General features: G+C 46.7%; 2 protein-coding genes across 6 annotated transcripts in view; one reads left to right on the plus strand and one right to left on the minus strand.

Annotated features, from left to right (window-relative positions):
• The window catches only part of KCNIP4 (potassium voltage-gated channel interacting protein 4), a 279,632-nt gene extending 276,963 nt beyond the window's left edge, over positions 1–2,669 (plus strand). For all 3 annotated transcript variants that reach the window (XM_075545015.1, XM_075545016.1, XM_075545017.1), the window contains exon 8: positions 2,622–2,669. In XM_075545015.1, coding sequence (XP_075401130.1) covers positions 2,622–2,669 — 48 coding nt within the window. The remainder of the gene's footprint in view (positions 1–2,621) is intronic.
• A 1,566-nt stretch (positions 2,670–4,235) lies between these two features.
• PACRGL (parkin coregulated like) lies at positions 4,236–24,529 on the minus strand. 3 transcript variants are annotated; one of them, XM_075544482.1, is made up of 9 exons: positions 24,385–24,529; positions 21,048–21,115; positions 20,783–20,937; positions 18,670–18,737; positions 16,081–16,171; positions 13,243–13,335; positions 12,782–12,889; positions 9,078–9,158; positions 4,236–5,663 (listed from the first exon to the last, which is right to left on the minus strand). In XM_075544482.1, the coding sequence occupies exons 2-9, from the start codon at positions 21,097–21,099 to the stop codon at positions 5,607–5,609; spliced, it is 705 nt and encodes a 234-aa protein (XP_075400597.1). In that variant the 5' UTR covers positions 21,100–21,115; positions 24,385–24,529; the 3' UTR covers positions 4,236–5,606. The 3 variants fall into 3 exon arrangements, with proteins under 3 accessions (XP_075400597.1, XP_075400596.1, XP_075400598.1); XM_075544481.1 differs by having other exon boundaries at positions 13,243–13,377; XM_075544483.1 differs by lacking the exon at positions 13,243–13,335.
• Between the last annotated feature and the right edge of the window lie 3,469 nt (positions 24,530–27,998).

The following is a 27,998-nucleotide window of genomic DNA, read 5'->3' on the forward strand; positions in this document are numbered from 1 at the left end:
TACAGGACTCATCTTCCAGCACTCTCTTGGACAAGATTCCATTGTGATCTGTAAGGTTTCCATTGGCAAATTTACAGAGAGAAGCAGATCATTAGGCTTTTCTTCCTAATTTATTCCACCTTAAAGCTCTGCTGAAATGGGCCGTCACAGTGACCCTGTTAGTATTTGAAATATCAGTGGTATCGCTTCTAGCATCAGAGAAACATGCAAGCCACCACAGAAAGACTGACTGACACACAGGTAGGTGGTGGTTTGTCAGCCAACAGGTAAGAACTGACTTTCAGTGCTCAGAGTGGTGTCACACAGAATGAGTCCTATGTGTAGGCTTACTGTTTTTCCACAGCACAGTCTACTGTTTCTTCCCCAGATCCATCATTCTTACTGGAGAAAAGGTTGCAGTTATCAGGGGTTTTGGCTTGCTTGGGTTCACAACCCAAACTCACAGAGGCAGCAGTCAAAGATAAACAACACATGGCATCGGGTAAATAAATCTGCTGCACAAGACCTCTGAAGTGTTAAAAAAAAAAAAAAAAAGCAAGGATTTCACTTTGGAGACAAGAGTGTGTCTAATCCAAGAAATGGCCATTTCAGTCACCTCATATGCATGTGAAGGTTGGATACTGAGTAAGGAAGACAGGAGAACTGATGCATTTGAATCACGTTGCTCGCAAAGAGTATCATGGACTATCAAAAGAACATATTGATCTGTCTCAGAAGTATGGCCAGAATGCTCCTTAGAAGCAAGGATGGTGAGACTTCATCTCCTGTACTTTGGGTAAGTTATTAGGAGAGACCAATCCCTGCAAAAAGACATTGTGTTTGGTAGAGAGGCAGCAAAGAAGAGGAAGACCTGTGAAAAGATCTGGTACTCACCCAGTGTCTGCAACAATGGGCTCAAACTGTGAAGACGTTGCAGGATCAGGCATGCTCTGTTCTGTTGTACATGGGTCACTATGAATCCGAACGGATTGGACAGCACCCAATAAGAAGTGTATTCCTCTAAAAACTAACCCTAATTCATAGATTCAGTCAACATTCACGGAGTGCGTGTATGAATTATTGAAGATACCAAAGTTAAACCTGTATTTTCCCCAAATCCTTTAGCCAGCACTCATCCATTGTAACTTAAACATACATGTGATGTATGAATTGTTCAGAGATCTAGTATGCTGTGTATATTATTTCTACCTCTGTAGAATTAGAATTCCATTGTCATATGTTTCCTCAAAGAAATATAAGTTCTAGTTTCGGCGGACAAGAAATGATTTTTGCCTGAATCTAATACAGTTAGAGTGGAGACTTCTCGTAGAAGAGAAATTCGGGTGATTTGCCTATCATCTGGTGGGAGATCAAAGAAGAAATGAAGCATTGGAATGGTGATGCTGAAGAATAATCTTGGAAGTACCATGGACTATTCAAAGGACAACCCAATCTGTCTTAGAAGTTAGGCCAGAATGCTCCTTAGAGGCGAGGATGGTGAGACTTTATCTCACATACTTTTGGATGTGTTGTCAGTTCTGAGTGGAGGGGCAGGGAAGAAGAAAGCCCTCAACCAGATGGAGTGCCCCAGTAGCTGCAACAATGGGCTCAGCCATCTGAACAATTATGGGGATGGCTTGGGACTGGGAAGTGTTTTGCTCTGTTGTGGAGTCAGTATGGGTTTGAACAGATTCAATAGCACCTACCACCACCAATACCTGGTGTTTAACCCTGATCATTATTTGACTTGACATTTGGGTCGAGTCACATGTAAACAGTTGTTAATGTAATCATGACACCAAGATATTCTTTGATGCCTCAGCTTACCTACTCAGTTTCTCAATTCCCACTTCAATGTGATGGTCTACTTGAAAACTCAACTTGGTGTCATTGGCTTGCTAAATGGTTAAATTATTTGGGCTTCAAGCAGTGGAAACCCTTGTTAGTTTGCCCCCATTTACCACTACTATGAATCCCTCACTGTGTCATGCACTTACATACAACTGCAACTGCCTTCTAAGAAATATTTCCAACAGTGGACAATTTGTTGGCTGCTCCCCACAGTCCTTTCTTTGGCCTGGAGAAACCATCCATCTTGAAACTCCCCACCTGTAACATCATGAGCAACCTACACTCTGTAAAGTTGGCTCTTGAAGTGAGTCACAATGAACACGTGATGACAGCAAGCCTGTTCTGCCAAGACTACCATCTTTCCTTCCACAACTCAACCTGCAGTCCTCATGAAATGAGCTCAAAGCACACACACACTTTCAGTCTCCTCCACTTACAAAGGACTCTGTAGTTGATGGTCTTTGATCACCTTGGGAGGCCAAAATTGGCATGTGCTCATCTTGACTTACTCCCTGTCCATCCTAGACTCCATTCGGGAATTATGCTTTAAGAAGCACTGTACTATTATAGTCAGAACCTGTGTACATACTTGAATAAAGCCTGGTCAACCCCACAGACTATGAAACAGACTCTTGGTAGGTATCTGCATGCAGAAAGGGGAGGAGCATGTTTACATATGCAAACAGCCACGAACTTCTGGCCCAGAGGCTGATGGGGGGTAGGGTTGGTGGTGCCCAGGTGCACTTTTCTTTGCAAAGATGCTAAACCGAATGTCTGCTCTTCCCTTCCAGGATGAAAACATAATGCGCTCCATGCAGCTCTTTGAAAATGTGATTTAACCCGTCGAATATAGATCCTCGATCCAACAAACATGAACCAGTCCAACCACCCTTAACGTGGGAGCTATCACTTTTAGCATAGATTGCTCAGCTTTTTCACTGAGGCATATTATGCAAACAAGCTTGATTTGAACATAAAGCATCCCCCAAGAGATCTGAGTTTCCCGATTATAAATCTGCATCTTTTCATCGCGCCCCTGAACTCCTGCGATGTTCTCAGTCTTTTCATGCCACACGGATATGGGAAAGTCATGGGACCTGGCACACAGACATTCATTCTCATTTTGTCGTCTATTCTTTGGCTGTGAGATGATTCAGGTGTTCACTACTCAAAAGTGATTTTCACAAAGCAGTGGGGTTTTGTGTTTTTTTGTTACACATTTGTATGAATTCAGCCCTGGACATTTTAAATGGTTTTCTAAAATATTGGCATCTGCATTTAACTCTTCCAGAAACTTATTTCATGTTTACACTCTGTAGTCCCATTTATATACTTTCAGTGAACAACACATGAAAACGGAAATCACACAGTCCTGGTTTCCTGGGATTCAGCACCTTCTGCCGAAGACTTCCACTCTCTCTGGCGCCTTCCAAATCCGTTGGTCACCCTATGTCAGCCTGTGTCTAATAAAGCCTAGTTGCTAAGCACTTCTTAGTTTGTCACACTCTCCGTCACAAGCCAGGTTTACCTAATCTATGCCCTTTTAAATGTGGTCGACATACCTAACCCATTTCCCTTGAATCACCTGTGACTCCCAGGCCACCCTGTGGGGCAAAGTCAGGTTTGCAAGGCAATGGGCTTTACAGAAGCAGACTGCTCGCCTTCTGCTTCGGAGTGGGGTCCTTGAACCCCTACATCATCATGGCTATTTATACTGGGTCACTAAGGAACAGTCCCAGAAGGTGTGAGATATAGCAAGGGTGTTCCCAAGCAGATGCCAAGGGCCAAGATATTAGGCCTCCCATCCATCTCACTGCTTAATAACAGGTAACCTTTTAATTGCCTAAAGGCCATTTCCCCCTTCCGGCCCCTCCTTCCTCAAAACATGCTTAGTTTGCCAGCCACTGAGGGACTAATAAGCCCTGACTATTCCAATACCTGTGGACAAAAAATGAGCAGAGTTCACATGGAAACCACCAGTCACTCCATTATACTGAGAACTAGAGCACCCAGATCCATAGAATATGAGTGCAGGTGTCGAACTCATTTTTGTTATAATTCAGCTCATCATAAAACTCCCCCAAATGCAAATTCTTTTTCATGGCCCTAAGCCAGCACACCATCAGGATGCCATACAATACTGAGGAGACATCACCTTCCCCGTTTTGTAGAACTATCACAGAGACCAAGAGGCTACAGTGGGAAGGCATTTGCAGCTGCCTGTGCAGCACTAATCAGGTGTCTATTCTGGTGTAGAGAGAGGATGCGGAGAGCTGCCCTGCTATCACCAGTGTAGAAATTACAAGTAGTACAATACATGTACACGGAAATTTGCCATCGCGTATTTGTGTAAACTCAATGTGCACATTTTGTATTTCAAAAAGGAAAAATAAAAGCAAGTAAAATGTTTATAACGGTACGGTCTCTGTTTTAGGTCTTTATTCTAACCCTTGGCGTGACTGTGAGATTTTAGATCATACTCTCCTCTCTTGAGCCTTTTGTTCCCAGCTCGGAGATGGCTGTGTCTTTGGAGGTAGCTATGCAGGACCAAGGGCAAGAGCAGTGGGCCAAAGGGCAGCTCTTTCAGCCTGCGGTGTCAGGAGAGGGACAGCACACGGAGACCTGAGGAAGGTGCGGTCACACAGAGGGCCCTGTAGGACAAAGGCTCTGAGGACGGGGTTGGGGGGAACAGCGCATTTCTACAAATAGGTCTCTTTGGAAATGACCTGCTCCTCTCCCAGGTACAGCTGTGCAACCACCAGGAGAGGAGACCTGCACAGAGGCCCCTCAAGGTCGGAAGGGTTGCTTCCCGGAAGCGGTGTTGCTTCTCTAGGATGCGAGTGGTCTCCTCATTTTCTTCCCTTCTGTCCACGGGTACATTGCACGTGGTGTGACTCCTCGGGTCCCGGTTGCTTCTCGCATTGCCCAGCAGAGGAAAGGTCTGGTTCTTAATGGTTTCTCCGCGTCTACTCTTCTCTGGAAGGGCGCATCAGCTCCTCCTATGTCAAAAGCCTGGAAACCATCTGCCAGGGTTGCGTTCAAAGTCTCAGAAGGTTGGTAGCCATCATGAGCACACCAGCATCACTGAACTCAGAGCAGAGTTTGAAGAGGTTAATTTTGGAATCTCTTCTTGTGTACATCGGTCTTTTCAGATTATGAAATACAAAAATAGCATTTTCTCAAATACAGTCAACACCTAAAGAATAGGTCATTGCGATGTGTTGTAAGGAACAACATACTTGGAAGAGAAGGTCCACATTTTCAGATTTCTTAAACTAAAAGACTGTGGGCTAATGTTGTTTCCAAGCATCCCTGCATTGTAAAATAGATATATACAGAGAAAAATAATGAGTACGCGAGCATATGCCCGCTATTTTACATTTTTATAGCCTTGATAAATACAAACCAGACAAAGGAAGGCAAAAGACCTCTCCAAATAAGTGCAGCTGAAAATGGACGCCAATGAAAGACACAGGAATAACCACAGACATATCCGACCTTAGAAATCCAGTACAGGTCTTCATACAAGCCATACAAATAGGAGAAACAAACCCAGAACGCTGGGCCAGGAGTAATGGAGTCAGGGCCCATTATTAAGCATTCTTCCCTAAGAGGTGCCGTGTGGCTGTGTCTCCTTGCTTTCACCGAGGGCTGGATGAACTCTGGCTGTGATTTACAAACACACAAATGAACGGAAGCGGAGCATTTCTTGGGGCCTGGCAGCTGGCCTTCCAAACTTGCCGCCACACAACAGGGCGGATGCTTGGCCCCCTCACTCAACAGCAGATAGAGCAGTACGTTGGGATTTTCGATTTGATGACAATGAGGCTTCCCTGCAGAGAGAAACAAAAGGCACAAGGTGAGTCTCACAAAGCATTGGCCCTGAAGGCATGAGACTTACCATTCCACACCAAGCAGGTCAGGCGCCCAAACCTAAAATGAACAAAACCAGGACAAATGCAGACTAATGGAAAGAGAAACCCAATCGGCCCAAACCCACTGCCATCAGCCGGTTCCAGCTCATAGTCACCCTCCTACTGGGGTTCAACGGCTGGAAATCTGTCTGGGAGCAGACAGCCTGCTCTTCTGCAGAGTGGCGGGTGGGTTAGACTCACCATCTTGACATCAGCAGCCCACGGTGTACCTAACAGTGCCACCTGGGCTGTTACGAGAGGTCATGTGAAGGGGCTTTGGAGCATTCATATGAGCACTAGGTGCTTTGTAAAGAAGCGAGGATGCTCCTAAAAGGGAGGATGGCCAGGCTTCAGCTCCTGTCCGTTGGACATGTCATCAGGAGAGGCCAAGTCCCTGGAAAAGGTCGCCCTGCTCAGTCAAGTGGAAGGCGAGTGAAAAGGAGGAAGGCTCTTGACTCAGTGGCTGCAACTATCAGTTCAACCACAATTAAGAGGATGGTGCAGGACCAGGCGGAGTTTCATTCTGTTGCACGCAGTTCGCTGTGAGTCCACTAACTCAACAGCACCACAGAACACCTGAAGCAGTTAGGAGCCAGGTAGCCAGGATGTGAATCCAGCTACTATCACATGCAGAAAGAGCCCTGGGAGTGCCGTGGTTAAAGAGCTTGGCTGCGAAGCAGTTCGAACCCAACCAGTCTGCTTCCCTGGAGGATTTACAGCCTTGGAAACCCTGAGAGCTTCCACAGCTCAGGCTTGCTCAAACTCTTTTTCTCTTTTCCTCCCCCACTCACACCCTTCTCCTCCCAAAGTGACCATTATAAGAATTCAGCACACCTGTTCATGTTTCCATCAACATTTCCAAAACCTTTTTCTTTCTACTTGAGCCCAGAGGCCCCCAATAAAATGATTAATTAAAACAACAACAATTTTTGGTATTTATTACATGTTAAAATAATGCCTCAAATATATTGGGTTAAAAAGACAGAAGAGATAAAAAGGGGGGGCGATTCCATCTAGGGGAAACCCTGTGATACAAAATTTCAATTTTCCATTGCAATTACATAGATCATGTAAATATGCTGTAAATATGCTCTCTGTAGGGCACTGGAAGGAAGGAGGAGTCTCCCTAAGGAAACAGCACTGGAGAGCCCTTTCTCCCACCCAAACTCTGCTCCTGTTCCGTTAGCAAGATTCAAGCTAGTGAAAAGATTGACAGCCAATCAAAGAGGAATGAGATTAGTCAACGAACCATCTGCATCTCCTTCCTCAACAGCAGAAGGCACTTCCTAACGTTGATTTGAAAGCTCAGTAATGTGGCAGGTTTGCCCCATCTACTGGCCCTTCCCCAATACCAGTCCTCAGGTCCTATGAGAACCACCCAGAGAGTGTGTTGTAGAACCAGAAACTGCGTTGCTGAGGTGTTTACTCCATTTCACAGGAGAGGTAAGGCTGATTTCAAATTTGCATTCAAAATCTCAAGATGGTAAACTGTAGCAAGCAAAAAGAAGTTTCTTTCTGCTGAGAGTTGGAGACCCTGGACTGGGGAGGGACTGGTTTCTGCAAGCCTCGATAGCAAGGTGTCTGAATGCTGATTCTCCTCGGCCTGGGGTACTGAAGCACAGCAAAGATATGAGTGATCTTGCCAGCTTAGAGCCTTCCTTCCTGTGCATCAACGCTCATGTAAGCCTGGCTCATAAAGGGAATACAATCGGAAGCACCATAAGGCTCATGTGCTAACCTGCTGCCTCTTGCGTCTGTATTTTTCCATTGCTTAAGTTGCTACTTCCGAATTAATTTTCCTGCCTAGAACCACCGGATTCAAAATTTCGGTGGGCTGCTGCCCACGCCCATAACGGATACTGGTGGGAAGTTCCCTAGCTGTTCGTCCCCCCAGTCGTCTTGTGCATTTGTGACTGGATGCGGCAAAGTCACCCCACCAACTCGTGGTTTGGTGCTTTATAAAGCAGAGATGGAGTTGCGCTGGGGACCGAGAGACACTGAGCGATAACAGGCTTCTGGCCGCCAGTGATAGCAGGCTTCTGGCCGCCAGCTTCAATAAAGCTTCAGCTCAGTGTGGTCCTGATTGACGTGGCACCAGGTACAACAAATCATCTTCAAAGTCACTGAATGGTCTGAATTTGTCCCCTCAGCAAAGCTGAACGCTAAAATGGTTTCCATTTTAACAACACCAAAGTATACACATACTTTAGCATTAAGTGTCATAAAGCACAGAGACTAGAAGGCAACTCAACAAAGGTGAGAAGCACAGGACTTAGGGTTTCAGCAGGATCTCCCCAAACCAGAGGGAGCGCTTCTTTATGAAATTAGTTCTAAGATCCAAATATTTGAGCACTTTTCAAAAGATGAAAACTCAATTAACCTAACCCAGTTAATCAGAGAATAACAAGGGCCTCTCCATTCCCCAGCTTGAAGAGTTAGAATCATCAACTGTGTGTGTGTGTGTGCATGTATTTACCTCCACATACAGCACACAGCAGTCATCTGGGAATATTATTTCAGCCCTCGTTTAGGGAAGCTTCTGCCGTTTTAAGACGGAAAGGATGGAAAACATAAAAGATGCACTTCCTTCATTGAGTTCTCTGAGTTTATCCTTTTCTTTCCTAAGCTTTCTAATAGTCAAGGGCAGGAAATTCAAATATTATATAGGAAAAAATGTGGGGGTGCTACATACTAGGCCTGGTGGGACTGTGGGATACACACTAGACTACCGAGGACAAGGTCGGCGGTTCAAACCCACCAGCCACTCCTACAGAAAACTATGAGGCTGTTGGCTCCCATACAGATTACAGCCTTGGACATCCTTTAATACAGGCAGGTTGCTATGAGCCGGAATTGGCCGAGTACCAATGGGATGTAGTATGGTAATGAGGAGCCACCCCCTGGCCCCGTGGGTCAGGCTGCTAACCAGGGCAGTGGCTGGAATCTACCTGCTGAGACCTGGGAGAAGTGACGGTCAGCTTCCATAAAGAGGGGGAACCCTAAAAGTCAGTTCAGCTCTGTCCCTGAGGTCACTCGGGGCCAGAATCGACTCACAGGCAGTGGGTTGGGTCTGAGTTGTATTTCGGTATCACAAAGAATACACAGGCCCTGTATGTATCCGGTTCCTGTATGTATACAATCCCAGGGCTTACACCCCTCGTGGCCTAAACAGGACACAAACTCTTCAGCCTAAAAATGACGATAATAGCATCAACTTCACAGGGTGACTTGCAGCTGAAATGGGGTAGCATGTGCTAAAATAGCCTGTTTTGTAGCACGCCCGCACATGTTAAAGCATCGATTGTCTCCTGTGGAGGGGGGCCTTCTACTCACACTGCCGCCATGCAGCTCCAGCTTCTGTAACGCATTCGTGATGGGCTCTTTGAACTTCTTGTCCATGAGTCTCTTGGAAAGCTGTGAAAATAAGATTGGGGTGAAATGGTTTAAGTGGACCCTTCTTCACTAAAATCACAAGTAACACAACTTACAAACATGCGAAGTAGAAAAGAGGCCCACTGAGAAATTTCACTGCAGAGCAAGGGCATAACCACACCAAGCACTGCCATCAAGTCGATGTCGACTCATAGAGACCCTATAGGACAGCGTAGAACTGCTCCTGTGGGCTTCTGCGACTGCGAATCTTGACGGGCATTAGAGAGCTTTATCTTTCTCCCTAGGGCTTGCTGGTAGGTTTGAACTGATAACCTTGCAGTTAGTAGTCCACTAGTCCACCAGGTCGGTGGTTCAAACCCACCCATTGCACTGATAGAGAGCGATGAGGCTGTGTGCTCCTGTAAAGGTTTACACTCACAGAAACCCTACACAGGAGTCAGACCTGACTGGACGGCAGTCAGTCAGCGGTGAGAAAGGTTGTGGTATTTGATTCTAGAAGCTCTGGGAAACTAAACCCTCAAAGCACAGATGAGAATGAGTCAGTCAGCACCCTTTGTCACAAGTTATGTTCCTGGCCCTTCCTTGTTCCAGGCATGACGACAGCCAAACAGGGGCATTCCACACCAGGGAGCACAAGTCCCTCCAGTCAGGTCTGCAAAGAGCTAGTAGAGACTCCCAGAAAAATGGAAGATGTGAGAAAAGCAATTATGAGAAAGATGGACATGGCCGCCAATGCCAAGTGAGTGGGGGGTGGGGGGGATGGCTATCTCTCCCAGGCCTCAGCTCCGTCTCCTTCACTGTATCTCTGTCTCTCAGAGTTCTCAGGTCTGTCTCCTTCAGCTAAGTCTCTGTCCCTCCCAGGCCACAGGTCTGTCTTCAGATGGGTCCCTGGCTCTTCTAGGCTTCAAGCCTGTCTTCTTCACAGCATGCTTTCTGGCCATTGGGATTTGCAGAGAGACTCGCCAACCACCAGCTTCAGAACCACCTGAGAGACTTATTGAAAATGCAGGTTCCTGGATCCCACACCTTGTTTATTCCCATCTCAGAGTGGAGGTTTAGCACGGACCTTTCTGGCAAGTCCCTGAGTCATTCCTTCACTACAGTATCAGGATCACTTCCCTGCAGTAGTGGACTGCCACTTACCTTTAAAGTGTAAAAAAGATGAGTTATTTTGCACGTCAGTTCTTGGTTTCCAAAGCCGTGTTCTATATGAGGATCCTTAAACCCAACCAAGGCAACAGGTGGTGAAGCAGGTGAGGAGGGCGGGAGGGAGCCAGGGAGGTGCGGAGGAGAGCGCCTGAGCATAAAGTGTCTCCGGGAGGCACTGACCCAGCACCCCTGTGCCCAGGTCGACCCCTGTGGTGCTCCTCTGTGGTGCTCCTCACGGCCACTGTTGGCTCTGGCTCACAGGGATGTCCTGACTTTAAGTCTTTAGGCTGCGGTGTGTGGCCACCCCAGGGAGGCTCGGGGCTCCTTCTGTTAATTCCATATTTGGGGGGAGCAGAGCTCTGTGCTGGAGTGTGAGGGCTCACGGAGGAATGTCACAGCCCCGTCAGTCTAGCTCTGTCCCTGCGCCGTCTCTTTCCCACTGCTGAGATGGGGAGGGGTGTGAGGTCATTCAACAAGGCAAGCAAAGGTGCTGCGGGACTTGAGTCTGAGGGATCCCAGCGTGACCCCCTTTCGCTACAGATGGCTTTCCCCTCCCTTCTCTCAATTCTCTTGGAAGTCCTGGTGGTGAACCAACCCAGGGCCGTCAGGCTGAATTTGCCTCAAGGTGCAGCTTATAAAACTGGGAACAATGGCCAGGAGGGTCCCAAGGTTGGGGGTCTTCATAGAAGCAGACTGCCTCATCTTTCTCCCATAGAGCAGCTGCTGGGTTCAAACTACGAACCTTGTGGTTAGCAGCTGGGAGAGCTTTTCTTGCTCAGCATGTAGCACAAGCAACAACAGAAAATAGGGAGTGCAGCGTGCACCAGACACCTGCTGGATTGCTGGCTGTGTGGCCAAGTCTACAAGGCATCACGAGTCTGAGCTGTCTGAGGTGGACTTCCAAGGAAGAGCCCCTCTCCGGTTCAGACCTCTGACTTGAGCAGACAAGCCAAGGTGCCCGAGTTCCCTTCCTGCTGGCCTCAGACTGCCCACTCGTCTATTCTCACCATGGCATCTCCCAGCAAGCCTGAAAGAGTCACGCCCACTCCTTCTTCCTACAAGTTTACCAAGGGGTGGGGTTAACACAACCCTGGGGTGTGTTCCTGTCTGTGGAGGGAGAAGTGAAAACTAAGCTCGAGAGTCTCTCAGGTGGACGGGCCAGAGAAAATACAGTGTCACATTGGCCAGAAGCTGTCACTGTGCTGAACCACAAAACAAAACAGCAGGTGGGGAGTTCCTAAACCAAACGCAAACCCCAATGCTGCCAAACCAATTCCGACTGAGAGCCCCCTAGAACTTCCCCATCAGGTCCTCAAGGCCGTCTACCTCCACGGAAGCGGGATGCCACCAGCATCTTCCCACGGACACAGGGTGGCTGGCAGGTTTGAACCACTACTTCCACCCAGGCCACTGGTCAGTGTCTGAGGCCAAGTGTGTCTGGCTCTTCACCCAGCCAGCTGTTCCTCAGGAGAAACATGAGACTTGCCACCCCCATCAAGGGTTACAGTCTTAGAAATCCAAAGTGGCAGGTCTACCCTTTGCCATAGGGTCGCTGTGAGTCAGAATTGATTCTGTGGCCTCGCTCTGGCTCCTGGGAAGTAGCTGCGAAGTCCCGGGACCATCCAGATCGGGAAGGGTGCCAGCATTTTCCCGGGAGACTTGGGCTAAGGCAGACAGTCCAGAGTGAATATGAATACTGAGACATTGTGGGAGCCGCAGGCTGTGAGCTCTGAGCTTGACCTTCCAAGATGATGAGCCCTAGTCAGCCAGGCGGCTAATCTGTGGCGTAATCCTCACCAGCTCCCAGGGCAGCAGCGTGAGGGTGACCTTCCCTGGTTTGCACTGTTGCTGGAGGAGTTAAAGGTGGTCACAGGGAGGACAGGCTGAGGCTCGGCACTTCCTGTCCCAGGGCCTGGCCCTCTGCTCCTCTCCCTTCTCAAGACAGTGCCCTCTGTTTATTTCACGATCCAAGCACAGCTGTGAAGACAGCAGCTTCTCTGAGTCTCCCACGCTCTCGTAGCCAATCATTAAATCTCAGCGTGGCCGGGGAATCACCAGGGAGGCACAGCCTCCCAGCGATGAGGACTGACTCTAACAAAACAAGAAAAGATCGCCTTTTGACCATGACTTACAGGCTGGATTCACCCGCCACAAAGGACAGGGGAACGTGGAAGTCTACAGCCGCACGGCAGGTGTGCAGGCCCTGCTTACATCTCACGGGCACTCACTCACCATGGGCCCAAACCCCGCACACCACTCTCTCCTGAGCGTCCGCTCCACTGTCCCAGGGGGCTTAGGACGCCTGGAAACAAACACCAACAGCAGACTCGGGCCCACTGGTCCCATGTTTTCTGTGCTATTGAGTTTGGTCTCACGGTTTCTGGTTGGATGATAGCCATGCCACGGTTCAAGTCTTTCATTACGTCCACAATTAGAACGAAGCCAGCCCCGCATGCAGACATGGGGCGGAGAGCCTGGGTCTCGGTGGCACTTACGCTTGTAAGCAGGTGCCTCAGGTGGTCGTTGAGAGAAGGACCGACAACAACACTTAGCTGCATTAACGCCTCCAGGCCTCTTCCAAAGACTTCATCATCCGAATGCACCTGTGTGGGGCCCGGGGGTGGGAGGAGGGAGGGAAAGGACAGGAAATTAAGAGGACGATGGGTAGCAAGTGGAACAAAACAGTGAGCATTTTCCATTTAAACTCAGAATTTCAAAAATCATCCTTAATAGAAGACAAGCACCCAAGCAGGCATCACATTTTCAGGCTGCCGGCAGCATTGGCTACAGCACACCGACGCCTGGAGATGAGGCTCACTGCTTTCCGACTTACTCAAGGTGCCCCCTAGAGCTGTTCCCAAGTACACTGTCGCCAGAGCCAGAGAAACAGTGGCCTCATCCTGCAAGCACCGCTCACAGCCAAAGCCCAGGGAGCACGGAGAAGCGCAGGACTTACGAGAGCAGCCTTCAGCACGGGCACCAGGCGGGGCAGCAAAGGCACGGCTTTGTCGGGGGCCCCGGGGACCAGCAGTAGCTCCCTGAAGCCCTCCTTGGACACAAAGGTGTACGGATGCTTAGTCTCTCTCAGGCCCTGCCGAGGCAAGCAGCATCACTTGCTAGTCCTTTCGCGGGGCTGATGTAAACACACACAACGTGAAACCACAGGAAGAACGCGATATGTGAAGACGCACTGCCCTCCCTCTGTCTTCCGATCATGGTGTAAACACGGTCAGCAGTTAGTCTCAATGAGCCCACCCTCAGCAGGGAGGGCAGCGGACAGAGACAGAGCAAAGGAATACACAGTAGAGAGGGAGGCTGGGGAGGGGAAGGGAGCACAAAGAGCCGGGGAGCGAGAAAGGCAGACAATGGAAAATGCAAAGGGGGAGACAGAGAAAAAGAAAAAATGCAGTGGGTTTTATATATTTATGCGTGTGAATATATACATATGTAAAAGTATGCATGTAGATATGTGTATGTAGGTATATAGGTGCAGGTGTGTAATTTATACACTGACAGGACAGCAATTAGTTCATCTAAAATATGTTTACAGTAGGAGTCTCTCACACTGACTGCAACTTGTTCAAGTTTCTAAGATACCTTTACCTATTTTACTGTACGCCTTTACATATCTTAAAACTCTTTAAGTACCAAAACAATGTACATAGTCCCCTTTATGCCACTTTGAATGGAATATTTCCTTTATATTCAACATCTTAAGATTACATTTGTCACTTTCAATATTGGAACTTGGAATTAAATGTAAGGAGGCAGGGGATTGTGTAAGTCATTTCTCATTGTGCCTTTTACTCTAAATGCATTATAAACAATTAGATAGTACTCTGTCATGGTTGCTCCATGATCTACCATATATAAGCCAAGTTTTTTAGCACATTTTTAATGCAGCTTTTGTGGTAATATTAGGTGCCTCCGCGGATATTCTGTTTGGGTTATACTCAAGTACATACGGCATCCCATGATGAATGCTCAGGTAAGCAGCAGGCAAGGGATCAGAAGACACACTCTATTAGGTAAATCTGCTGTATTAGGTAAATCTGCTGCACAAGAACAGTTTAGAGTACTGCAGAGCAAGGGTGTTACTCTGAGGACTAAAGTGTGCCTGACTCAAGCCCTGGTATTGTCCATTGAATCATATGCATGTGAAAGATGGACACTAAATAAGAAAGCACAGAGAATTGATACATTTGAATTGTGGTACAGGAGAAAAATACTGAAAAGATCATGGACTACAAAAAGAAAAACCAATCTGTATTGGAAGAAGCAAGCCAGGATGTTCTTTGTAGGCAAGGGGCAAGGATGGCAAGACTTTTGTCTTACACACTTTGGACATGTTGTCAAAGAAAGACCAGTCCCTGGAGAAGAACTTCAGATTGGTAAAGTGGAGGAAAAGCCAAAAAGAGGAAGGGCCTCGAGGAGATGGACTGACAGAGACACAGTGGCTGTATCAATGGGCTCGGGCACAGGGACAATTGTGAGGATGGCCCAGGACTGGACTGGCCCGTGGACTGTTTTGTTCTGCTGGGCATGGGATCACTATGGATCAGAGCTGACTCGATGGTACCTAACAACAGCAACTGCCATGATTGACTCAACCACTGACAGTGAAGGTAAAAAGGAGATTTCAGCTTCTCAGCAAAGATTTAAGAAAGCACAGTCAATAGCTTCTTCTAACAGTTACTGTGACGTGAAAAAGTAATCAAGGGCCACAAGGTCATACCTAGAAATACCAGTATTCAAGTACCCTGGCCTTTTGGTCAAGCCTTCTGATTCCAAACAGTAACCCCACCCTCCTTTCCCATGCTGAAAACTGCACTGCCAGGCACACCTGCACCTTAGACAGCTCCTCACGCCCTTGTTTCCGAGAGGAGGCTGCTGAGATAGAGAGCGACCTTGGGGTTAGCAGATGGCTGCTTCACTACTATGTTACCAGAGCTTTCTTCCCTGCTACGAGTGTTAATGCTATCAAGGAAGCTAGAAGAAATTGTAAAATGTCTTTGCTTTATAAAAAGAAACAAGACTCAAATTCACTGTCATCGAGTCAATGCCTGCTCCCAGTGATTCTACGGAGCAAGGCAGTACTGCCTGCCCCTGAGGACTTCTGAGACAGTAACTGTTTACAGGAACCGACTGCCTGTCTTTCTCCTGAGCAGCTGCTGCTGGCTTCGAACTTGGACCGTGCAGTTGGCGGCACAAAGCATCACTACTGCACCAGAGCTCCTCAGACACTATGGGAGTCTATCTAGAGTGTACGAGTACATCCAAGTGCCAGAGAGCAGAAGTGGCAATATCAGTTCTCTGAGAAGCCAACAACCGAACAAGGCTCATCATCTATCAATAGGTCAGCTACTCATCTTTATTCAATATGGTCACTCGGAGACTTTAATTTTTCAAATTGCACACACTAACCAAAGAACTGTATCCTTACTTGATACAGAATTTTAAGCTGTCAACTTCCCTAATAAGCCTCATAGTTGAGGGGTGGAGGGAATTAGTACAAATATTATATCTACTTATCTGTAAATTACTATGTAATTCCATGCTTAAAGAGCTGATTATTTTAAGTTTCAAATGAAATAAAAAATAGCAAGCATATTTAGTTCCTGGGGTGAATGGAAGGAAGGTTCAATGTTTTGTTGCCTAACTCTTGGTTTCTATTTTCAAAACCACAGATTGAAGAGTAACAAAATAGCATTTGGGGCAATTTTAAAAGGTTTTGTTTTGTTTTGTTTTTTGCCTCTTTCTTCCCATTAACATTCAAGAGGGATGGAAAACTTACCTCAGCTAATGTAATAAGAAGAGGATCGAATGGCAGATTTTCAGGAGGGCATTCCCACTGTAAGCGGTGCTTTACTGAACCATGCACCAATCTAAAACATAAGAATCACTTAATATACGAGGAAAATCTAAGTATACATCAAGCAGGATCATCTCGCACGATTCGGTGTTCAGAGAACACAGACAGCCATACCAGGTTATATTTTAAAGACATCTTTAAAAGTAATACAAGCAATCCTACAGCACTTGGCCTTGTTAGCAATATTGTTTGGTGGCAAAACACAAACCACCTGTACTTTGTTAAACCTACAGATGTGGTATGCAGTATGGGGTTACTCGTGCGTCTTGTTGTAAGAGTTACACTTTGCATTTTCTCAGTTATACCACCACCAAAGTAGGTCACCTACCAAAAACGAAAACTAGCAAATTGTAGGCATTCCAAACAGTTGATGTTTTGATAAAGAATGTTTTGATAAGGAAGCATTGGTTTTCAGGAGGAGCTCCGGTAGCACAGTGGTTAAGTGGGCTGCTAAGTGCAAGGCTAGCAGTTCAAAACCACCAGCTACTCCACGGGAGAAAGACGGAGCTTTCTACTCTCATAAAGGTTTACAGTCTCAGAAACCCACACGGGCAGTTCTCCCCTGTTCTATGAGGTGACATCAGCCATTAAATGGATAGCAGTGACTTTGGCTTTGAAATCTGTATTACTAACCTTCACACTAACGATGTAAGGCAGGACAGGTGACCCTTGTGAAAGAGATGTGAAGAAGCCAGGAAGGCAAACTGGCCTGCCCAGGGGGACCAGTAAGTTGAAGGATGATCTCTGAAGCTGCCTTTTGTTAAGAGTCTTGGCTGAGGTGTACATGACTCTCTCTCTCTCTCTCTCTCTCTCTCTCTCTCTCTCACACACACACACACACACACACACACACAGTCTGCCTGGTGTCCACAGTGTAGGTGTCCTAAGCTCTGGGACCTGAACACACCCACAAGGCCACCCCTCCCCTCAGGAACTCAGGCGTGACCTCCCCGTGGCTATGGCCTTCTGGGGCCTCCTTTCCTGCTGTTTTCTTAACAGTGTCACCCTTTCGCAATTTCTACCCCAAACCAACAGGTCAAAGGAGACCTTTTAAAAGAGCATCAATTAGGAAGCTGACTGTGTTAGCCCAGGTAGACTAGAGAAACAAATCTAGGGAGACTTATATGTGTATAAGAGCTTTCTATACAAGAGCAATTGAATATTGAGAAAACATCCCAAAGCGGTCCAGATCAAGTCCTTAAATCTGATATTTGCCCTTATGTCTGATACCAATCTATAAATTCTTCTTCAGACTCAAGAAACACATGCAATGATGCCAAATGCAGGAAAATCACAGGCCAGTGGGTGGAGAGTCTTGTGGATCCAGTGGTGGTGGAAGCATCTCAGCGCTGGCGTGGGTCTCCACGTGGCTCTTCCAGCTGCAGGGCTCTGGCTGCATCAGCGTAGCTCCATCAGGCTCTAACGTCTCATGGGGACTGAGTGTGTGTCTCGCCTCCAGGGAGCTATTTATCTCCTTAGTGCCCTCAAATGATGTCATCAAACTGTGATCTGATTGGCAGGCTAGACTCCACCCCTTCACTCTAAGTCTCAAATTGTTAACAGATTATGTAACTACCAGACTGAACACAAAAGGCAGGCAATAGGTGCTGATCAACAGTGGAAGGAAGTTTCTTGAACGTATTTTCCACAGTCCTCCAAATCTGCGACCATCATCGAAAACTAAAATGTCTTGAATTCTGGAACCAGAACACACCCCACTCAGCAATGTCATCATTGTTCGTGTCTTCCCACAATGTCTGCCATTTACAGAAGGCACAGCTGGGTGCACTTTAATGTTCCTGGATCGAATGCAAACTCACTGCCAGCAGTTCTGACCCAGAGTGACCCTATCAAGAGGTTGGAACTGCCCCTCTGGGTTTCCAAGAGTGTAACCCCTTACAACGGTAGAAAGCCTCCTTTCTCCCGAGGCGCTGGTGGGTTCGAACTGCCAACGCTGTGGTTAGCAGTCCAACGTGTAACCAACTCTTCGCGGAGGGGCATCTTAAATGGGTATCACATCAATAGCACCCATGGTAGTTTCTTTTGGAGAAGTCTCCAAAATGCTGTGTCCTTTATGGTACCTGAGTCCTTTCCAGAAGAGAGCCAAGAATGACAGCCCAGGGCAGCAGAAAGAGCCCTATGCTCTCCCGGAGGAGAACAAGCAGTCCCATTACACGGCTAGCTCTCCAGTCTACAAACCACATAGGATTGGGGATTTGCAACTTGGCTAAGCCTGGATTGCTAAAATTGGTTATTTTAGGCGATGGGGAGTTTAGTTTCTTAAATTCTTTGTCATTTACTATAGCGCTATCTGTGGTTCTACTTTTTAATTGTAATGGTTTTTGTCACAAATGCGCAGGGAGCTATGCCAACCCACGTATGAAGAAGTCATTTTTATTCCAACCACGCTCATACATGAAACTCTCCACATATTTATGCCCAACAGTGCACTGACTTCCCTCGGGTACTCTGAGCAGCACTGTCGCCAGTGACAGGGCACACTGATTTTACCTGCAGGGAATCCCTCCTTTAGAGTAAATGGCCGCAAAAGCAGACGGGGCTCGTGGCTGATCCCCAAACTGAAATACAAAATGACAAAAGCAGAGTAAGTGCGACCACCAGCTCCTCTACCTTCGGCATCTAATCCCTGTGCTGGAGCACCGGTGGCGTCGGGGTTGCACGTGGGGCTACTGACTGTGAGGTGAGCAGTTTAAAACCTCCAGCCGCTCCCAGGGAGAAAGACGAGGCTTGCACTCCCATAAAGAGGGACAGTCTCAGAACCCCCCAGGGGCAGTTCTACCCTGCTCCATAGGCTCATCAAGAGTCGCATATGACTTGATGGCAGTGAATTTTTCCTGGGTTCCATTCCTGTTCGGGACAGAGGGACAGTGCTGGCATGAAGGCTGCCACTCCCACCCAGCAGAGGGGTCCCACCCTGCTGAAAGCAACTCCCGAAGCACCCCAGCCACACCTGGTGGGCTCACTCCCCCCTAACTTCTTACACAGGGGCAGAGTGGCTCAAACGATACGAAAACTGCCATCGCTGCCCAGCTCCTCCCCGCTGAGGCGACTCAAGTTCAAGGATAAAGTCTCTTGGTTTCCAGCCATCAAATATGGGTAGTGTTAAAGATCACCTTACTATCTAGCATTGTGAATGCAATCAAATGGAGTCTGTGCACTGCTATCCTGAATCCATAGCTTGAAAAACAAAATCTATGGTTCAAGTCAGACTATGTTTTGTTTTTCATTTTTATTTAATTTTTTTTGGGTGCGGGAGACATTTGTTTTCTATGCTCATTGACGTACAGGTGGAGATTCTGCCAAACAAATGGTGCCAGGGCATCAGCTTTTACTGTGTGCTGACCAGTGACTCCAACTCACAGGGACCCTATGAGACAAAGGGGACCTGCCCTATGGGACAAAGGGGACCTGCCCTACAGAACCCCCGAGGCTGTGATCTTTACAGAAGACAACAGTGGGTTCAAACCTCCGACCTTTTCCTGAACAGCCAAGTCCCTTACCACTGTACCCCTAAAAAGAACTCCCTTACCAATGTCCAATCCCTATGCACTTTTTCCCACCATCTTACCTTCCAACACCACCCGCTGATAGCAGCTCCACCCTCTCTTCCCCGTGCAGAGTGCTCTATTCTAATACTTTCTGTGCTCAAGGTAAAATCATAAATTGATCGCTCAAGAGCTTTATTAATTTTTTAATGGCATTCAAGGCTAGAGCCACTGAATATTATTGACTGGTAAAGTTTTTCTTTGCAGAGAAAGTCACACTGAAGGTCACTCTAAACTAACTCCTCTGCACACACAGACCAAGTCGCCCGCCTTCACAGCCCTGGGCATTCCTTGGGACTTCCACTTCCAGGTCACTGCGTAGACTGCAGCGAGCTGCAGAGGGACAGAGAGGCTCAAATGGTGCTCCACTTCTTTCGGCAAAAGCCAGACAATCCCCTGCCCTCCAAGAGGTCTGTGTCCTAGCTTCTATGTCTGCCATATTTCATCCGTCATCAAAGCTAGTCCAGTGGTTCACTCTCCCACAGGACGCCCTTGAAAGGCGGACATCATTAGCATTAACCTGGGCAGGATGGGGCCTGGGGCAGAAAGCCACGTGGGAGTTGCAACACAGGTGTGTCCACTTTTGGTTAATTGACTGAGCGACACACTCCTACTGTGCGCACAGCTCATATTGGCGACATCAGATGGCACTGCAGTGAGGGGGCCAGGAGTCCTAGGTGAAGACTTCTGGGAGAGCTGACTCAGAAGAGTTCCTCAATGTTGGGGGCCCGCACTTGCCATTCTAACAACCGAATCCAAGCTGACTCATTCATGTTAAACAGGACAACACTCATGGTAAATACCGATGAAAATAAGACATTTGCCCTGGCCCTACAACACGCACTCACGAGTGTGACAGAACACACTGAGCCTAGGTTCTCTTCACCTTCCACCTACCCCCTCCACACCCACTCCCAGGGGCCTACCAGCCACCTCCACCTACCCATGGCACCACACCATCTTTCTTTATCACCAGCAGCATCCGCAATACTCTGCCGTGCTACATGTCTACCCCTTGGGCAAAATCTAGCAAATGAGGAAAAGTTCTTGGCACCTACCGGGTTAATGGTTTTGGGGTTCAGCTTATCACTTGGTCGGGGATGAACTTTTCTTGCAGACACTGGAGAACTGGTTGGCAGTGAGGATCTGCTTCGCTGGACCACTGCCCTGCGTTTTATCTGCACTGCCGATGGTGTCCTCTGATCGCGGTTCCCTGAGAAAAACAGAGCGATGGGTTCTCATCAAGCTTCCGCCCCAACCACCTATACTCCGGCAGATGCCATTTCCCAAAGGCCCCTCTTCACTTCAAAAGCAGGTCTGTACCTGGCACTGTGTTCCTCGGCTGCGCCCCACTGTGGCCCTCTGCTTTCTGCATAGTGTCCTTGTGATGCCTGCCAGTCAATAGAACTTGGTTAGAAATGCTTGGAGCAGGGTTCGCAATCACTATGGGGATCTAACCCGAACAGAGAAGGCGGTAGGGACATACAAAGAGAGGGAGGGCAATCCTTGGAGGTAAATATGGACTGAGGACATCACATGAAATTATATGGCTGCCAATCATACCAGTAGCAGCAATGAACGTGCTAGAAAAAAAAAGATGCATTAAGCATTAACTTTTATCCTCATTAGAGACTCAACAGTGGCCATCCACAGTGGCCTCAAACATAAGGACCGTTGTGAGATGGCTCAAGCCCAGGCAATGTCTCACTCTGTTGTGCCCAGGTCGCCATGGGCTGGAATTGACTTGACCGCCCCCAGCAACATGGCTGCATGCTTCTATTTCCAATGTGTTCAAAAAGCTGTAAGATGGAGCTTCCAAGTTTCGTAATATGTTAGTTGTTTTTTGTTGTGAGAGGCTGTCTATTCAGTCCCTAATCCTAGCAGCCTGCCTGGTCCTGCACAATCCTTACAATCACTGTGCTAATCCGCCTCACTGAGGGATTGACCCTCCTTTTGGGTGACCCTCTACCCAGCATGATGTCCTTTTCCAGGGACCAGGTCTCTCCTGATAACATGTCCACGGTACATGAGACAACATCTGGCTGTACTTTTTCAAAGACAGGTTTGTTTGTTCGTCTAGTAGACCAAGAATACTTTCAATATTCTTCCCCAACACCATCATTTACAAGCATCAGTTCTTTGGTGGTCTTCCTTATTCATTATCCAACTTTCACGTGTCCATAAACATGTGAAATGAAACGAAGGTACATGGCTCGAGTCTGGCACGCCGAGTCCTCAAGGTGGCAGTGACACCTTAAAGACTCATGTGCCGCAGGTCAACTCAGTGTAATCGGCCATTTTATTTCTCAAGTGCTACTTCCGTGAACATTAACTGTGGATCCAAGCAAAATGAAATCCTGGAAATCTGTCTGTTCTCCTTTATCATGTTGTCAACTGGTTGAGTTCGGAGTTTTGTTTTCTTTACACGGAGTTGCAATCCATGTTGAAGGCTACGCTCTTTGATCTTCATCAGCAAGTGCTTTAAGATCTCCTCACCAAACAAGATTATTGTAGGTTGTTAAGAAACCTTCCTCCAATCCTGTTGCCCCTACTTAAGTAGAAAGGGCAATTATTATATATAGATGATTATATAATTTTCAGCTATAACACACAACACATAGCATTTCAAAGCACCCGCTCTTAGTTTAAACTTAATGTTTTCTTCACATTACTTTTTCATTTATTTTTAAATATCACCTACTACCTTAAAGACAAATGTGCTCAATTTAAAAATGAATATCCATCTTGGAGTATACCAAGAGCTCTGGTGGTGTACTGGCTACAAGTTGAACTGAGACCTGAAAGATCAGCAGTTCAAAACCACCAGATGCTCCACAGTAGAAATATGGGGCTTTCTACTCCCATAAACAGTTACAGTCTCAGAAATTCACAGGGACCGGTCTACACTATCCTATAGGGTCACTATGACTTGGTATCAACTTCAGTGCAGTGAGTCTGGGTTTTGGAGTATATCGATGACAACCAATCTGAAACAACACTTGCTTGTGAAAGAAAAAAAATGCTTACCTCAAAGATTATAGCCTTCAGTAGGGATTACATCCTCATGCAAAGAAACAAAATCCTCATTGCTGGACCAGTAAACAATGTCTTGACAAAGGGATAAGAGACTAAGGTTGTCAAGGATTTCACTTAACTTGGATCTGCTATCAAAGTTCATGGAAGCAGCAGTCAAGAAATCAAGACTACTGCACTGGGCAAATCTGCTGCAAAAGTGTCTTCCATCCAAGTACTAAGCAGGCCAGACCCTTGCTTAGCTTCTGAAACCAACAGAGGCTGAACATGTTCAGGGTAGTATGGCCGTAGACTAAAGTGCTGATGTCATTTTGTGGACTAAGGTACATCTATCTGATCCCCAGCTGTGGTATTTCCAAGCACGTCCCATGCATGTAAAAGCTGGATAATAAATAAGGAAGAACAGAGCAGTATTGATGCATTTCGAGTATGGTGTTGGAGAAGAACACTAAATATATCACAGAATGTCAGATAATTAACAAATCTGAGAAGAAATAATCAGAATGCCCTTTGAAGCAAAGCTGTAAGATTTTTATCTTATGCACTCCAGTCCCTGGAGAAGGACACAATGCTTGGTAGAGGGTCAACAACAACAAACAACAAAATAGGAAGGCCCTTGAAGAGCTGGATTGACACAGTGGCTGCAACAATGGTCTCAGAACAACTGTGAGGACCACCCAAGTGAGTCAGACCCAAATGGACAGTAATCTTCAGCAACATCTTACACGCAAACTCTTTCTAGTGTTTCCTCCTAAAACAAATTCAAAAACATAGCCCATAAAATAAAGTAACACGCGGAGGTAAGTGAAATGCTAAGACGTTGTTTGGCTTATGAAATATTATACTTATTAAGTATTATACTATACTCTCACTCTTCTATAGAACAATGACAAAGATTCTAATTCGACACTGAAGCCCATTCATGCATTGAGGCAGGTACACCCACTTACGTCATAAAATGCTGAGCAAACAAACCAATTCAAAACCTCAGGATGGTTGTAGTCTCCCTAGGGAAGCATCTGCGGTGAGCAGAAAGCCAGTTGCCTCTTACTGCTTGAGACGGCCAATATCCCGTTTCTTTCTTTTCCCCATACCCTGCTTGCTAAATTCTCAGGCGGAAGCTACGTTTCTCTCATACTCTCTTAACTGACATCTACAAGATTACAGGACTTTAAAAGGCTCCATAACGGAGCCTCGTCCTCGCTCTCCACTGAAGCGCCTTCAATTCCAAAAGCACAGCGAAAGGGCCCCCCAGTGCTAATGCTTCACTTGTTCCCAGTCTCCTCCCCGTCATCTGGTACACATCCCAATCTCTGAAGCCAGTTCAGGACCAGGGTGTGGAGCAAAGTGTTAAAATGATGCGCATAAACCAAAAGGGGGAGAAGGAAAAAAGGGGTTAAAAGAATGGGGGAGGGGATGAGATATTCATTTAACAAAAGGGGGGAGGGAGTTGAGTAAGGACAAAGGAGGGTCCTCTTTGCCAAAGCCCAATCCAAGAAATGTAGGGCTCCTTCTAGACCAGGAGAATCATCAGGGTCCTTAGCAACAGCGCCCAGCGCCCTAGCAACCGACAAGCCGAGGCCAGCTTGGCTAAAGAATGACACCCCGGACCCGGGACAGCTCCTACCGCGCCGCTTTCCCGCCGCGATGGAAACGCCAGCCGCAGCCCGCGGCGGGCCTCCTGCCTGGGCTCCTAGGCCAACAGCCGCCGCTGCCCGGTCACCTGCCGCTGGGAATCGGGAACCGCGGCTTCGCAGGGGCCGCGCCCACGGAAGGAGTGCGACGTGCAGTGACGTCAGAGACGCGCTGCGGCCTCTTGGCCAATAGCAGCGAGGCTGCTGAGGACCAGTCAAAAGCGGGTTGCCCGGGCAACGAGACGCTGGTGTTTGGAGTCCTCTGAGTCACAGCTGTGCTCCTACCCTCCCCACCTCACAAGGTTCCCTTCCTGGTCTCCATCCATCCTGCCCTCCTCCAGGAGCGGAGGGCGCGAACTCCTGCGCCTAGGTCCAGGGGGCCAACCGTGACCTTCTGCCCGCGAAGCAGAAGAAATACGTTCTATTCCTGGTGTATTTCAGTAATTCAGATCCCATTGCATCCAACTGCAGAATACAGTCATGTTTTAATTGGGAAAAAAATGTAGGACTCTCACTTCCCAGATTATTATAATGAAACCGATGCTTCAGGAAAAATAGGCAACTCCAACGAATAACAATTTAGGATGTTATGGGGAAAGTCCCAAGACCTTACAGGGCTATACTTTCCTTAAAAGCGTCATTCTGTATGGGTTACCCGTAATCTAGTTGTTTGCTCACCTGTTTGCATTGCCTGAATATCCCCAACCAATTCACTGCCATCTAGTGGGTTCTGACTCTGCGACCTTAGAGGGGATTTTTAGGACCGCTCCTGTGCATTTCAGAGACTGTAACTCTTTACTGGAGTAGAAAGTCTTGTCTTTTTCTGTGGAAGTTGCTCGTGGTTTTGAACTGCTGACCTTGCAATTAGCAGCCCAACAGTAACCAGGAGTTACCAGGACTTCTCTCCACTCCCCTATAGTTCCATTATTACCACCGTGTCAAACCCTGCTGAATGGAGGAGAATAACATCATAATATCCGTTCTCCTGCTCCCGTATGGAGGAGGTTCCTAAGACTAGCTGCACTCCTAACTGAAGATCAAGGTTCCCCTGGAGATGGCCGGACTCTAGCACTAGACAGTAACATCTCTGGCAGAACTACTCCCGGTACTGCTCTGTCCTAGTGGTTCCGCCATACCTTAAAAGCAATCCCTTTGTAAACAAAACTCCAAATTATTCTGTTTTTCGTGCACCCCTACATTTCACAGGACATTAAAAATGATGTAATACACCTGGCTGAAATTAGACACTTGGGATATTTTATCTAATAGTTTCTCCTTTCTCCCTTGTGAAGGTTATTTGTGTAGCTGTGGTGCTTGTTTGGTTTTTATCATATGTGTTTAGCCACAAGCATTTTCTTTTTAAAATAATTTTATTGGGGCTCATGCAACTCTTATCACAATCCATACATCCATCCATTGTGTCAACACATTCGTACATTTGTTGCCATCATCATTCTCAAAACATTTCCTTTCTACTTGAGCCCTTGGTATCAGCCCCTCATTTTTCCACTCCTTTCCTGCCACCCCAGTCCCTCACGAACCCTTACTTTATAAATTATTATTATTTTGTCATGTCTTACACTGTCCAACATCTCCCTTCACCCACTTTTCTGATGTCCATCCCCCAGGGAGGGGGTTATATGTAGATCCTTGTGATCAGTTCCCCCTTTCTAACCCAGCTTCCTCTTACCTTCCTGGTATCACTACTCTCATTGTTGGTCCGGAGGGCTTTATCTGTCCTGGATTCCCTGTGTTTCCAGCTCTTATCTGTACCAGTGTATATCCTCTGGTCTAAACAGATTTGTAAGGTAGAATTGGGATAATGATAGTGGTGGTGGGAGGAAGCATTAAAGAACTAGAGGAAAGTTGTATGTTTCATTGATGCTTTACTGCACCCTGACTGGCTCATCTCCTTACCACCACCCTTCTGTAAGGAGATGTCCAATTGCCTACAGATGGGCTTTGAGTTTTCCCCTCATTCACAATTATATGATTTTTGTTCTTTGATGCCTGATACCTGATCCTGTCAATACCTCATGACCAGACAGGCTGCTGTGCTTCTTCCATGTGGGCTTTGTTGCTTCTCAGCTAGCTGTCCACTTGCTTACCTTCGAGCCTTTAAGACCCCAGATCCTATATCTTTGGATAGCCAGGGACCGTCAGCTTTCTTCACCACATTTGCTTATGCACCCGCTTTGTCTTCAGCTCTTATGTCAGGAGGGTGAGCATCATGGAATCCCAGGTTATTAGAAGAAGTGTTCTTGCATTGAGTGAGTACTTGACCAGATAGCTACAAGCATTTAAGCAAAATGCCAGAGATCTTCATGCCCTGGTCTTGACGAGAAGAAAAGTGCTTCCCCTTTTCTAAAGATGACACACTGATCAATCGTTCCTAGAGATTGTTTGAATTACTAGCTCATTCATCAGAAAGTGACAAAAAAGGAGATCTTTTCAAAGCTATTTCTAGTATACTACATCAGGAGATGTTAGGTATATTGCTATAAAATTATTTTAACATGTTAAGCATTAAGTATAGCTGCTCAGAGGAAAGCAAATGATATCAACAAGAATGAGGATATATAGAGCAATATTGTTAAAAATAATAATAAAATTCAAGCCACACGATACATTCTAAATTCCTTGGTAAGCACATTAATGCAAGTCAAAGAAGCAGATGAAATTAATTTTAATAATCTACTTATATTTAATCCAATTGCATTAGACAGGGTTCTCTAGAGAGAAAAACCCACGACACATATGATTTTGTGTGTGTGTGTATCTATAAGGATATATATCTCCTTATGGAATATAACAGCTAATTGGTCCACACAGCAGTACAGAGGGCTCAGTGCAACTCACTTCTGTGAAACAGTTAATAAACAGTTAACCAACTCACGAGGGCTGCTTTATCCAAGATCAAGGAAGCAGACAGCCGAGTCTTCCACAGAGAAATGTAGGCAGGCTGGTCACAGGCAGCAAACAGCAGGGCATGTCACCTACAATCAGCTAGATGACAAGATCTGACAGTCCCCAGCTTAAGCGATGTATACACCAGCAGCATGGCAAAGCAGGTCTCACAGAAAACTCAATCTGTAGTGACACAATCCATGGGTTGGCTGTACCACAGGTATTGTAGCTCACAAGTTGAGGCAGAGAATTAGCTAACACAGCCCCACACTGATACAATCACCAGAGAGCAAGAGAGAGACAGACAGGGCTTGTCAGGCCATTTATCTCTTTGCCTTCCACTCAAACTGCAACTTTATTAATCCCATACATTCTTATTGGCCTGGTTGACACAATAAATCTATCTATCACACCAATAAAATCTAAAATATTATTTAAACATTAAGCATAAAAATTATCCATGTGTTAGTTGCTTCTCATCATGACCAAAATTGGGTGTCTATTTTAAACTTGTATCATATCTAAATTTAGATGATCCACATTTTAAGTACTCATTAGCCACAAATGATTTGGCAACCACAGTAGAAAGCAGGGAGAAAGAATCGTGGCTTCAGATAGTGAGGCATCTTAGGATGGAATATTGTATGGTCATAATCACCAACCATTTGTCCTTATAACATAGCAAGAGATTTTCATGTTG

The sequence above is a fragment of the Tenrec ecaudatus genome, chromosome 3, assembly GCF_050624435.1.
Source record: "Tenrec ecaudatus isolate mTenEca1 chromosome 3, mTenEca1.hap1, whole genome shotgun sequence".
In the NCBI taxonomy this organism is placed as follows: Eukaryota; Metazoa; Chordata; class Mammalia; order Afrosoricida; family Tenrecidae; genus Tenrec; species Tenrec ecaudatus.

Bases quoted from the DNA above. Each gene is read 5' to 3' on its own strand.
- PACRGL (XM_075544481.1), bottom strand. From the start codon at position 21,099: ATGCAGAAAGCAGAGGGCCACAGTGGGGCGCAGCCGAGGAACACAGTG. The intron at 18,738-20,782 runs GTAGGTGCCAAG...TTTGTATTTCAG, and splicing joins ACCCCAAAACCATTAACCCG to TTTGGGGATCAGCCACGAGC. The intron at 13,378-16,080 runs GTAAGTTTTCCA...TTGCCTCGGCAG, and splicing joins TTCTTATTACATTAGCTGAG to GGCCTGAGAGAGACTAAGCA.